We start from the raw sequence: 13,928 nt of genomic DNA on the forward strand, positions 1-13,928 counted from the left end.
TTTTCTTACATTTGCGAACACGTCATAAATTTGGGCTGTGTTTCTTTGTATAAATTCTACTTACGACTGTGCTAAAACCTTTTGGCACAAACGCAAAGAGTATTTTCATAAATAAAACCTAGTAAAATCGCCATACACTCCATTAATTCAAAAACACTTCTCTTCAACTTCAAAGGGAAACCCTTCTCTCTTTCTTTTTTAGTGCAAAGATGGTGTTTCTTTGCTGCTTTAATGGTTTGCTTCTTGTAGTTGTCATAACTACATGCTCCAAGTATGTGATAGTAAGAGACGAGAAGTTAAGTGACATCCATGATTCGAGTCAACATGTCCTAGACGTTACAGAACAATAAGCTATAAATCGAACCTCTGAAGGATCTAGTGATAAAAACTCTGCACGCAAATCCTTTAAATGCAAAATTCACAAACATATACATGGTGAGTTACATGGCCTTACGCCAGAGTTCAGCTGGAATGAGTGAATTTTATGGAAAGATATGTGAAATATATATTGTCTAAGTTCCATATAAGCATTTACTTGCATAGCTCTACTTTGAAACATAAAAATACTTGCTCCCACTTTAGTTAGTGCCTAACAAGTGGCGAGCACTCCTCATGAGTTCATCATCTCATTATAACTCATTGCAACTCATAATAACTGTGAAGTAGATACCACGAGCAAGATTTTGTAGACGAGGAGGTTATGTCACTTGCTATAGCTCACAAAGCTTGTAAGTAGAGGGGCTGGGATTCGAATCCAGGTCTGATTTCAAAGCTTATGCTCTACCATCACAAAACATTGTTTGAAACAACAATTATTTTAAAAATTTTACCATTCTATGTTTTTTATGTCCAGGATACAGACAGTATCTTATGCATTACTGTATTAGGTCTCATGACAGAATTAAAAGAATAGTGCCTTTTTTTTTTATTAATCTCAACCTGGATTTCTTTTTCTTTTCTCTTTGCATTATGGAGAATTATAAACACATACAAAAGTAGACAACACAGTGTTTTAAACCCCCATGAACACATCCAGCTTCAACAAGAGTCGATTTACGATCCATCTTGTTTCATCTACATCCCCATCCCATTTCTTTCTCCCCTTCCCATATTATTTTGAATAATATGTCAGACATCTACCACTCTATCTTTAAATATCACAGTGGACCTCTCTCTAAGATAAGGACTCTTTTTTTTAAAACATAAGCATAATACCATTGTCACACCTAAAAAATCAACAATAGTTTTTAAATGACATAAAATACCCAGTCAACGTTCAAATTTCTAATTCTCTCATAGACACCACTTTTTATAGTTTGTTTGACTCAGGACGCAAATAAGGTCCACACATTAGTTGACATGCCTTTTAAATCTCTTTTAATCTATAGTTAAGGTGGCTTTATAATAATATTTTCTTTTTTTTTTTTTTTAAAGATTTTATTTTTTCCTTTTTCTCCCCAAAGCCCCCCGGTACATAGTTGTATATTCTTCGTTGTGGGTTCTTCTAGTTGTGGCATGTGGGACGCTGCCTCAGCGTGGTCTGACGAGCAGTGCCATGTCCGCGCCCAGGATTCGAACCAACGAAACACTGGGCCGCCTGCAGCAGAGCGTGCAAACTTAACCACTCGGCCACGGGGCCAGCCCCTATAATAATATTTTCTTTACTCACTTTGCACAGGTTGCTTTTGACAAGCTGTATTGTTAGGGATCAATTTACTTTGACGAGGGATATAGGCTTGCCATTTCAAAATAAGATTTTTAAGATTCACACAGTAGAAAATTTTTCATACTGAAACATGTTGAATAATTTTTCCAGAAACTCTCCATATTACTTATGCAGATACTCAAATAAACTTTGAGCTGGCAGGAAATTTCACTTGCCCACATTTACCAGTATTACAAATATAATGCAAGTGACCATTGGACAAAAAAAAATATGAGTTTGCTATATATATATTTACAATATCCCCATAGTCTTTCTTAAATTTTTATTTAAATATTGTGTCATTTGTTTTAGACTCTGGGTCCATGGTGGACAATTTTTGTAATATTCATAAAATGCTTTTATAGCAATAAATTTTGAATTATGAACATTATACTTTATAATTAAAATTTTGATTAAACTATAACTGTCAATAATGAGCTCATTTCATAAAAGGGGAAACTAGGGCCAGCCTCAGGGGCCCAGAGCTTAAGTTTGGCATGCTCTGCTTTGGTGGCCCGGGACCAGTTTCCAGGCATGGACCTATACCACTCATCTGTCAGTGGCCATGCTGTGGTGGCAGCTCACAGACAAAAAGAGGAAAATTGGCAACGGATGTTAGCTCAGGGCAAATCTACCTCAGCAAAAACAAAAGAGTTGGGGGAGGAACTAAACAAAATGAAGGAAATCAGTTCACTCAATGCCATACAGTAATGTGGCATTACTAATATTGTTGTTTAGACATCTGATCAATACCATCTTCTAGATAGCTGATTACTGACAAAGATTCCAATGAATTTTCTTTGTAACTTTGAGTGAAAAATTAAGTAGAAAAAAGTTCTTAAAGTAAGCAGGACTTGAATTATCAAAGGAATCCATGTTTTATTAAAAACTGAAAATAAAAAGGCTTTCCCATGTTCTCCAGTAATATTTGAGCTCATTAAAAGAGCCCTTTTATTTATGTCCCTTCTACATTAAAGCAATAAATTATTTGGATTATGTTTTATTTTCCCCATTTCATTCTTTTTTTAATGAACAACCTTCAGGAAGTTGACAGTGGATCAATAAGAAAATTTGGGTGGAAATGTGAGGGAAAGAATTACCATTAACACTGTCATAAAATTAAACCACATTTTTACTATTTACTTTGTCTAGATACCATGCTGGGGCTTACCCATATGAGTACTAGTCATGATAATAACCCTGCAATGAGACAATAAAACACAGACATGAAGAGCATGGGCTCTGGAACTACTATGTGTATGGGGTTTCTTGTTAGGGTGCTAAAAATGTGCTGAAATTAGAAAGTGGTGCAGTCACACTACTCAGTGACTATACTAAAAACCACTGACTTGTATACTTTAAAAGGGTGAATTTTATGATATGTGAATTATATAACAATAAAGCTGTTATAAAAAAAATGTATGCTATGGAGTCAGACTGACCAAGTTAGAATCCTTGAGGAGCACGACCTTGAACAATTATCTTAAGCGCTCTGTGCCTCGGTACCCAAATCTGTCAGATGGGTGTATTAACAGTACCTATTTCATAGGCTTCTCTGAGGGTTTAATAAGATAATGCACGCAAAGGCCTCAGCACAGCATGTGGCACATGTCCATTGTATAGATAAGGAAGCCGACGTTGGAGAAATTAAGTAACTTGCTAAGTAACAGGATCTTTAGCTAAATGGTATAGGTGGGATTTGAACCCAAGTCTGTCAAGCCTCAACATCCATGCTCTTTCTACCAAGCCACGTTTCTTCTCCAGAACAGGGACATGACTCTCCCTAATACTATTCAATGGTCACTCCTCCACCATGTTAAACCTGGGACTGAATGGAAGGACGGATACAAAAACTTTGCTTACGATCTTTCTCTACGCCTGGGCAGTCCGTTCTCCCGAGCATCTTTCTCTAAAGGTTGCCCTTCCAGAACACTGTACCGACTCATCACAGACTTCACCATAACCAGACGTGTAAATGTGTGCTGCGAAATGGATTTAGAAATAAGGGATTTTTTATAATTCAAGGCTACTTTCCTTCCAGTCACCAGACTCTAATGTAGTTCAAATATCCTGAAGAGCCCAAGTGCGTATTTAGGAAAATGCACAGTTAATAAAATTCATCCCATCAGCTTCCTGCACAGAGGATCCTGCCGTAGATAAAAATGCTAGGAAGTTCGGGGCTCTCGTTTCTTTCCTTTCTCACTCCCTTCCCAATACTACCTCATCTTCCAGGGCTTTTTAAATTCTTCTGCCAGTTGTTCTCTTTCTTACATGTTCCTATTCTTTTCCTAATCCTAAATGGTCCTGTAGAACCTTATATAGACCTGTTACTGCTCCCAACCACTCTACCAGTTTCTGAAGCACACAACCAAGATCTGATCCAAAGGGGAAAGTAAAAGATACTCCTTCTTCTTCCTCAAAAAAATGTCTTGGGGGGAGGAGCAAGGCTGGGGGAAAGACATGCAAGCATGGGTTTTTCTACTTCATCTTTCCTCACATTTACTTCCAAATGAGCAAAAACTTTACTACATATATGCACCCATTGTCAAGAAGCAAATACAGATTTCTGTTCTAAATAAACTCTTTTCAATTGTCCCCTTGGCTGCCCCACTTCTGCCCTCTCTCTCAGAGAGACAGGCTGTGTAGAAGTGACCCTATGCTGGAAGGTGACTGCAAGGCCATAGGACAACAATCTGGTAAGACGTGCCTTTGTCCTCTTACTCCCATATAGTCTCTTGCGTTAAGCTCCAAAATTATATTCTCTTCTCAACACATTACTACACCACATTTCTGACACTAATTCTTTATTTCTCCTTTAGGTAATTAATTCAACCCTCACAGTTCCATTCATTTCTGCCAGTTCACATTCATGTTTGGCCCCCTGTGGATTTTGGTTAACATCTGTTAAACCCTGAACTATCGGGCCATTCCATGAATAGCATATTTCACATTTTGCAAAGCAAATACTACAATATTACATACAATTCTTTATTCTCAAAATATATTTTCAGCCATAAATGCTTTAGGACAGTGAGATATACAGTAAAATCACATCATATTATTTAAAGTATTATAAATAATACGACTAACTTACAAGAGTTGAAAAGCTTTAAAAACATAAGATTTCTATTTCTTAAAGTTGGTTTTTAAAGAAAACCTTATATACACTTGAAATACACTAAAACAAAGCATAAGCTAGGAAAACTAGCATTTTAATAAAATTAGTATCATCACTCACAATTTGAATTTCTTTAAGGTATTACTGCCCATTGAGATTGGATATATTGACAACATTAAGAATAAAAAGTATTGGAAAAGTGTACAAATAGTTTAAAAAGTTATAGAGCAAAATAGTTCAAATAACTAGCTGCAAGTTTAAAAATCTCTGAGAAAATAAAAATCCCCCATTTATAATAAGATAATTAATATTCAGAATCATGTCTCCAACATTCTCAACCACAGCACTAAAAAGAAAGGAGGCATGTACTTTAAAGACACCCTTCAAACTGTTTAAATTCAGAAAAATATTCCAATTTTGAGCCTTTTTAAAATGTGTTCTAATCCTTTTTTTTTTTTTTAATTTTGCACACAGCTGTCTGTTGTACTCTTTAGAACCATGCCAGATGCTGGGTTCATCAAGCAAAAGCAGGAAAACAATGGTTTGAAAGCAATTAGGAGCACCAAGGCTGCAGAGAGGCTCATATTAAAATGTGATAACACTGTTCTAGTGGGAATTTCAACACGGCTCCATTTCTGACATTTCTCTGCTGCCAGACAGACAGGCTGTGCGGAAGAGCACTGTGATCGAGGAGGTAACATACTGGAATTTATTTCTGGAGCCACTGAAGGATTAGCTGAATTGGAGCTCTCCCAAGGTTTTTATTATGGACTCAGCCACCATTTTATTTAATGCTAGTGGATTCTGTTGGCATCTAACAAAGCTCAAGGAATAAAAGCATATTACAGCTTTGGTTTTATAAAATAATCTAGCACCAACCCACTCAGAAAGCAGAAGCATCAGAGCCTCTTGTTGCTAAAAAGCAGAGGAGGGGGGCCCAGCAGGGTGAAGGTTAATTAAACACTCCACTAACTTTCCCCAGAAATGGCTAATGCCACTCTGCAGAGAAGCTTATTGCAAAGAGACAGAAGTAAACAATACCCCCTACATATTTTTAATGTAAAACCATAAACTGTCCGAGTACTCACCTTGGAGCTGAAAGTCCCAGTGGTACCTGAAATTCAAGGAAAAGAAAAGAGATAGGTCAAACTTACATTTCTCAATCTTAGTTGGCATATGGTAGCTATGGCACCCAGTGAGAAAAGCTGGCTAAAAGTCAACAACCAGTCAAAGCCACTCCCCACTTTGAGGAAAAACAAAGTGTTGTCCCTGAGATTTGAAAGATTCTCAAAGGCTTGAAAGCGGCATTTAACTTACTATAACTCCTTAGACAACTTTGACCATGTTGCTGGAAAGATCCTAAGAGGTTACCTAGCCATGGTGCAGGCTTCTCATCAGGACCTCTACAGGCTTTGAACAGGACAATTCTTTGTTGTGACAACCTGTCCTGTATATCACAGGACAATCAGCATCACTGGTCCTGGGCACCAAATAGCAGTGGCACCACCAGTTGTTATGACAACCAAAACCTCACCCCCTCCAACACATCCTCAAATACTTCTAGGCCTAAATTCTTAACTTTACAGATGAAGCATGAACAACTGACTCAAGGTCATCTAACATTTTAATGTCTGAGCCAAGACTGGGACTTTTGCAGTCCACTGTGACATTCCATCTCCTCTTTTATTTTAGGAAATGATTGGCAAAACCGACAACTCTTTAAGTCTTAAAACTAATGAAATGGCACTGGTGGAAAGGATCATTTGTAAGTCACTTATTTGGAATCTAAATTGCATTTCCCGCCCCCCCCCCCCCAGAAACAATGTTATATATGGTGGCTACCCACAAAAGTCTATTGTCCTTTGGATTCCATTTCCTCCTGCATTCACAGGAACCTTACAATATTCCATATCGATTTTCTCTTGTATATATTCAACCTCTTCCTCTCAACTTGGCTCCTTGCATCAGCATTTATGCTCATATAAAGAAATCAAACCCTCCCTCGCTGCCTACACATCCCTCCATCTGCTGGCCTCTTTCCCTTCACATCACAGTGAAATTTTCAAAAGCGTTGTCTACAGTTTCTCTCTTTAGTTCCTCACCTCCCACTCATCTTTGACACACTCCAATCTTGGTTACGGTAACCACACACTAATTCTTGCTATGGACATAGTGACCTCCATGCCACTCAATAAAATGAATCTTTTGCTTTCCTCATCTTGACCTCTCAGGAGAGTGTATGTGCATATGAACATCTTTTTTTCTGGGGAGAGAGTCCATAGTTTTTATCAAATGCTTAAAAGGATCCATAACCCAAAAAAGATTAAGAAAAAGGCAACGTATAGGTGATCACGGTGTCTTCCAGTAGACAGATGACTGAAATAAGGTGTGGCTTCTTTACGGAGGAACACCAGTCCAGTGAGCATCTAGGTACTTCTTCATAAGATAAAAATTCAGAAAATGGAGAATAAGGAGATCAGTGGTGAGTATGTTGCCATAATCAGAGATGAATTGGTGGGAAATTATCAGAGATGAGGAAGAGAAGGTGGAGAAGAAACCTCACTTTTCTTGTGCCTTTCCTTTGCCAGAACAGTTCTGGGCTGGCAATCAGGTGAAGGGAACGTAAAATACTTGGGTTAGAAGGCAAGGAAAGTTGAGGCAGCTTTGACATCTGTAGTGTAAGAGGAGAGAGGGAATAAGAGGAGGAAGCAGTATGTAAAGCTGTAACAGCTGGGGAGAAGAGCATCCATGTCAATGCAAGGACATATGGAACAGGCTGTAAAAATGAGTCGTACATATTAGCACGATAGGTAAGTCTCCACCTAGCAGACAGTGCAGCTTCCCATTGTACCTGGTCACTATGAAGAGTTTTCTGTAAAACACAGCTAATCAAGCAAATTGTCAAAGGGGTGAGCAATTTTCCATCTTCTCTTGAGGCAATGCCTTAGTCCTCGATTCCAATCGTTACCCAACCTCTAATTCAACATAAATAGAAATTAGGGTGTGAGCGTGTGCAAGTGTGTATGTGTATGTGTTTGCATTCCTCTTTCCAAAACATTAATGAAGGCAACAGCAGGAACTTTGCTAACCAACGTTGTTCTCATTTACTGACCCAGAAAAAACCTGGCCAAGCAGTGGCAGTTAAAAGGCCAACTCTTGGCAAATTGTTAAATAGGTAAAATATGTTATTGATGATCTCAGCTTCTTCTTTTGTCCTTTCTCCCCACAATCCTCACTCCAAATCACACGCACTTTTTTTCAGTTCCCTTCTCTACCTATCATAAAATGCCCCTGGGTCCTGGTTTCCCTTGTTAGTTAAGATCTTATAAGTTCATATACATATGTACCAAGAGTACTGCTTCTGCCAATAGTAGCTGTATCTTAAGAACGCTGATTACAGAGAAAGAATTCAATTTAACAGTAGCAAATAAAATAGCAGGTCCACCTGGTTGATGTTAAACAGCAAAATCTGCTTTATTCTCGGTGATACTGTAATCAAATATTCTGGTCAATAAAAATCATATGTAGAACTTGCCATGGAATGGCAGGAAGTGGAATGTTAGTGCCCTTCTTTCTCAGAAGGTATAAAACCATCCTGCTACCCTATCCCTTTTCCCTCTCTTCTCATTCTAGGTATTAATTACGTAACAACTCTAAAGAAAGTCTGTTAAAACACACAGACACACACACATTCCCTCTATCCCACAGCTCACAGAGGACTCTTCTAAAAGGAGAGGCCCAAAGGTGAACAGTCTCATCCCTCACTAGAAGGTGCTATGGATTATTCTCTGCTGGACACATTAAGGTCTTGATCTTGTCTTGTTAAACATATCCTATGGATGCCCTTCATCATATCCTCTGGAAAGATGATTCCACACTAGAGAATTCTACACTCTTTAGGAGGCATTTAGTCAAATCCTGCCAACGTCTTCTAATTCTTATCCTTCACTCTGAAAACAATTATCCCTTAGCCAGAGACTCCAACAAGTCTGAAACTGGAAATTTTAAACCCAAATATAAAGACCACAATAGAAGTATATAGAAGAAAAACCATACAAACACACACAGAGAGTTGTGTTTATCCTAAAAGCCTCTGAGAATTTCATATCGGGCCTGTGCAGACAGATAACAAGCACTTCTTTAATCTTCTCTTTGAAGCTTCGGCTCCAATCCTGAAGGGAAGCTATCGCTCCTCTGCAATACCCATACTCAACATCATTAGGTCCAGGCAAATGATACTTGAAACTGGAAAAAGATGAGGACAGAATGAGCGGCAAGAAAATGCTGCATCCATATTGACGATTATTATTTTCACATTCAGTTAAAATAAATCCATCTTTACCTGTGCCTCCAAAAATGAAAACGGAAGAATAAAATTTCACAACATTTAGTCTACTCTACAGAATAGAATCTTGAAAACTTAGAGTTATATTACATGCAAGACAAAGTTCACTATTCATGTTTTTAAATTAAAGAGGTTTGAATTGAACTTTAGTTTAGGGAAAGGTACAGTAAGAAAATTGCGCCCATCATATTGAGGGCACCTTGAGGAGCAGCAGCAGCTATAGTAGTCATAGTAATGATAATAAGAACACTGCTAAGATTTTTGGAACATATTGTTGGGCACAGTTCTAGGCACTTCTATTAACTCACTTCCTCACCACTCTTACCCTGTTATTACGCCCATTTTATAAATGAGGAAACTGAGATGTTGAGAGGTGCGATAACTTGCCTGTGCTTATACAACTAGTAAATGAGGCAGACAAGTTTCCAGTCCTAGAAACTAGTTCCAGAACAGTCACTCTGATAAAAAATTAAGGAGGAAAGTCTTGAAAATATAATCTAACTTAAAAATACTCAGCAAAATTGATTCTTTCTCTAAACACATTTTACTATTGTAACAGAATTCAGTTACTCAATGAACAAATATTTATTGAATGTCTTCTATATGAGAAGTCCCTTGCTCTGGTGCCATGGATGAAATGGTGACTAAAATAGATATGGTCTAGGGGCTGGCCCTGTGGCCAAGTGGTTAAGTTCGCACGCTCTGCTGCAGGCAGCCCAGTGTTTTGTTGGTTCGAATCCTGGGCGCGGATATGGGACTGCTCATCAAACCACGCTGAGGCAGCGTCCCACATGCCACAACTAGAAGGACCCACAATGAAGAATATACAACTATGTACCGGGGGGCTTTGGGGAGAAAAAGGAAAAAAATAAAATCTTTAAAATAGATATGGTCTATCTACAGATACATTTCAGCGTCTTTCAAACTGCAAACATACTGTTCTGGTTTGCCCCTCAAGATTCACAGGATACCAGGGACCAGCCCCATGGCCTAGTGGTTAAATTCAGTGCACTCTACTTCAGTGGGCTCGGTTTGGTTCCCAGGTGTGGGCCTACACCACTCATTGGCAGCCATGCTGTGGCAGCAACCCACATACAAACTGAGGAAGACTGGCAACAGATTTTAGCTTAGGGCAAATCTTCCTCAGAAAAAAAAAAAATCACAGAGTATTGCATTTCTGCTAAAAATGAGGCTGTTGACTCTTAATCATTAGATTAGGGGTTGGGGGTGGGTATCAGATACTTGACCATGGAGCTAACCAATGAACATAGTTACTGAGATTAAAGCACTCAGAGCTTTAACCACTCAGCTGGCTAATTAGATAGATCCTGGTGAAGTAGGTAAGACAAACAGCTATAACTATCCTCATATTCCTGGAAATATCTACTATTCCACTTTGTAATTATAATAAAAAATTGACATACTCAACACAACATAAGCTAGGCATTGCACTATGTATATGTTTTACATGTATTATTTTATTTACTCTCCATCACAACCCTACGAGGTCAGTGCTATTATCATCCCCATTTTACAGACGAGGAAATTGAGACTCAAGAAGGGCAAACAACTTGACCAAGATCACATAGCTATTAAGTGGCAGAACCAAGATTTGTATCCAGGTCTGCCTGGTTCCAGAGCCCAAGCTGTTAAATTCCATATTAACTGCTTTTCTGTTGGCTGTAACACAGAAGACAAATCTAGGATTAAGAGAAGGCATAACTGCTTTGTCAAGCAGCCTAGTATCAGGAGTAGTTAGATCAGAGGTCTTTAACTTGGAGTCCGTAGTTGAGCTCTGGGAGATTCATGAACTCCCTAAAATTGTGGGTGAAAAGTAATACGTGTTTTCTTTTCCCTTGAAGAAGAGTCCATAAACTTCACTAGATTTCCAAAAATGTCATTAACTCTCTCCCTCAAAAATGATAAGACCCTCTGGGTTAGATGAATAAGGTTGTAATGGCATTATAAAATTAGCTATCTAGAAAGGCCAACATCTGTAATGTCATAAATCTAGAACATCCAGAGGAATTTGTTTTGCAACTAAAGTATTAAAAGTGTTATTCTACCTGTGGCTTATGGAGATTTAGAACACATCATACCTTCCCTGCCTTGGCAAACCACCTGCCAAACAAAATCAAATCTCTTCTTGATGATTTAAGGATGTCCAAATTAGAAGTTGTTTTTGTACCAAAACAGTGGTGCTTTCTAAATGGATAGGCTGTCTGTCTACCATACTCAATGTCCAGAAACTTCTTCCATTTTGCTCTTGACCATCTCTGTTCTTCTAATGGCTGTTTCCAAACAGACTGCAAAGACTAACACTGAAGTGTTATCTGGCATTAGAGATGGAATCTTAGGATTCAGATGGACACCTGGTTGAGCAGGGCTTCAATGGCAAGTTGATAAGACTAGGAAAAAACTTGCAACTGATCGTGAGCAGTGAGCCACATGGTAGAGACTGGTTGATGCTCAAGGAAATGGCTTCTCTGAACAATGCTAATAGTCTGTACACTGTAGATATTTCCTATAACCTCTTTTCTCACTTGGGAAGATTCACTTGATTTCGAATTCTCTTTCTACTACCAATGTTCCATCTACTACCTTGCAAGAAGGAATAGGCAAGTGGCAAAGAGTAATATGTCCAGTGACACCCAAGAACAGAAATGGGATAACAGCACCATCTGGTGGAAGGCTCTGGTGGAGAGACTGGCATCAGAGGCCTGGCACCCATGGGTCAGGGTACCAGCCTTAGAAAGAGTTGGGCAGGAATGAGAAGCTCCCTGGAGGGGAGCTGGTGCCTCCTCTAGCCCCAGTTCCTTCCATCCATCCAAAGTGCAAGACCTAGTGCCTGCCTACAATAACTTTACAATCTAGTCTAAAATACGAGCTATTTACACATGAAGAGATGTCAGTCTAAAATAGTAAATAAAAAATACTATAGTAATAACAGACAATAAGCATATAACTCAAGTAATAGAAAGACCTGCCATAAGAAGGTCCTGGGTTCTTTTTTGGAATGTAATAACCACCCCAGAAGACAACACAGTGTTGTCCTATTTACAAAATATAATGGTCACAATTAAACTTTTATTAAATAATAAACTGTTGACAGTGTTACCCATGACTAAAAAAAAATTTTTAAAGAAGTCTATTTCAAGACAATAAAAAAAGAAATAAAATAAAAATTAAATAAAACCTTATTCACCACTAGAGTCTTCTGTAATACTTTCTCTGCATGAAATTCCTGCTACGGTCAATCCAACATTCACTCTGGATACTGGCAGTAAGAGACCTGGGAGCTCTTCTTGATTAGTCAATGATTACATTCTTTCATTGCAACACTGGAAACCTATATTCTAATATTTTTTTGCCTACATTCTAGCATTAAGACCGCAGATTGTGGTTGTCTGTCGACACAATCCCCCTACTCCCTGGATGTAAGAGGCAACCAAATATAACTCGATAAACTATTAAAGAAAAATGCTGGCCAGGTATGTTGTAGAAAAATAAAAGACGCTAAATGTCAGGTCAGAGTTTAGACTTTTTTTTTTTTCTTTCTGTAGATAAAAGAGAACAACTGAAGGGTTGGTTGGTGGGTTTGCTTGTTTTCAAGGATAGGGAATCATGTCCACTGTGATAAAATCCAGCAGAAATATGCAGTTGGGATGGGAGGGAGAGGAGCTGAGGGGCAGTTTAGGAAACTACTGGAGAGCGAGAGAAGGGACAAGAAATTTGATAATAGACTTGGAAGCAGGCTGGGGATAGAGCTTCAAGAGGGAAGTCAGAAAGGTGTCTTCGTTCCATTCACATACAAAGAACTCCAGCTGATTACCGTATTTTAAACTGTAGTATCTTTGGCTCTTGCCCTGCCATTTTTGTCACTGTTGATGCTTGGAACCTAATTTTGCTTTATTTTTTGCTTGTTTCAGGTTAATAGCTACTGTTGGACCACCAAGACTCCTAGCTATCTGATTAGTGAATAACCCATAACTGGATGACTCTGTGACTGTGGACCATATACTCACTGAGCTTTACAGCTGGAAGGACATAGAAGGTCATGTAATCTAACCCCTTTCTTTACAGATGAGAAAAAAGAAGCATGAAGAGGTGTTCTGATTGCACCATAGGGTTTAAAAGTCCACATGTGGAGCTACCACAGTTTATCTTGTGCAGAATCCGGGGCAGTTCGAAACGATATTCATTTGAAGATTCCTTTGACGTTTTCCTTATCAACATGGTCACATTATTCACCTGAGAGCAAACGTTATGCAAAAATTTTAAGCTGAACTAGTTTTTAGAGCTCAGCTAGGCAGGGTGGATTTCTCAACATTAACATGGCAACATCCCCTCTATATCTCAAGTTACGAATACTGCATTCATTCTCTCAAATGTTAATAAGTCTTCACTATTTGCCAGACACTCTGCAAGCGATCGAGAACACAGAAAGCCTGAACGGTGGGCCAGTTTGGCTGAATGGTCAAATTGTGCAGAAGTGATGTTGCTGGCCCAAAACACACACAAAGTAAAAACTGAGGCCAGAAGAACCCAGGTCTGGCTAATGCCAGAACCTGTCTTACTGCCTGCAGATAAGGGTTGCTGAGGGAGGATCTGGATTCAGATAGAGGAGGATGCCTGGCCGGGGAGGGGAGGGTCACAGAGAGGCCAGGCCCAGGAGGCAGAGGGAGGCCAGGCAGAGGAGCCAGGTCCATCAGAGCAGGTGGCAGAGGCCCAAGGCAGACATGTTTAAGGAGGGGGCAGGG

The 13,928-nt window shown here is 39.0% G+C and overlaps 1 protein-coding gene across 3 annotated transcripts in view; it reads right to left on the reverse strand.

Moving 5' to 3' along the window:
• SKAP1 (src kinase associated phosphoprotein 1) overlaps nt 1–13,928 on the reverse strand; it is a 255,673-nt gene that overhangs the window by 194,224 nt on the left and 47,521 nt on the right. For 2 of the 3 annotated variants that reach the window (XM_070560568.1, XM_070560567.1), the window contains exon 1: nt 3,569–3,682. In XM_070560568.1, coding sequence (XP_070416669.1) covers nt 3,569–3,608 — 40 coding nt within the window. In that variant the 5' untranslated portion in view covers nt 3,609–3,682. Of the gene's footprint in view, nt 1–3,568; nt 3,683–5,911; nt 5,938–13,928 lie in introns of those variants that run through there. The other variant, XM_008530765.2, reaches the window with a different exon arrangement.

The sequence above is a fragment of the Equus przewalskii genome, chromosome 10 (assembly GCF_037783145.1).
Source record: "Equus przewalskii isolate Varuska chromosome 10, EquPr2, whole genome shotgun sequence".
In the NCBI taxonomy this organism is placed as follows: domain Eukaryota; kingdom Metazoa; phylum Chordata; class Mammalia; order Perissodactyla; family Equidae; genus Equus; species Equus przewalskii.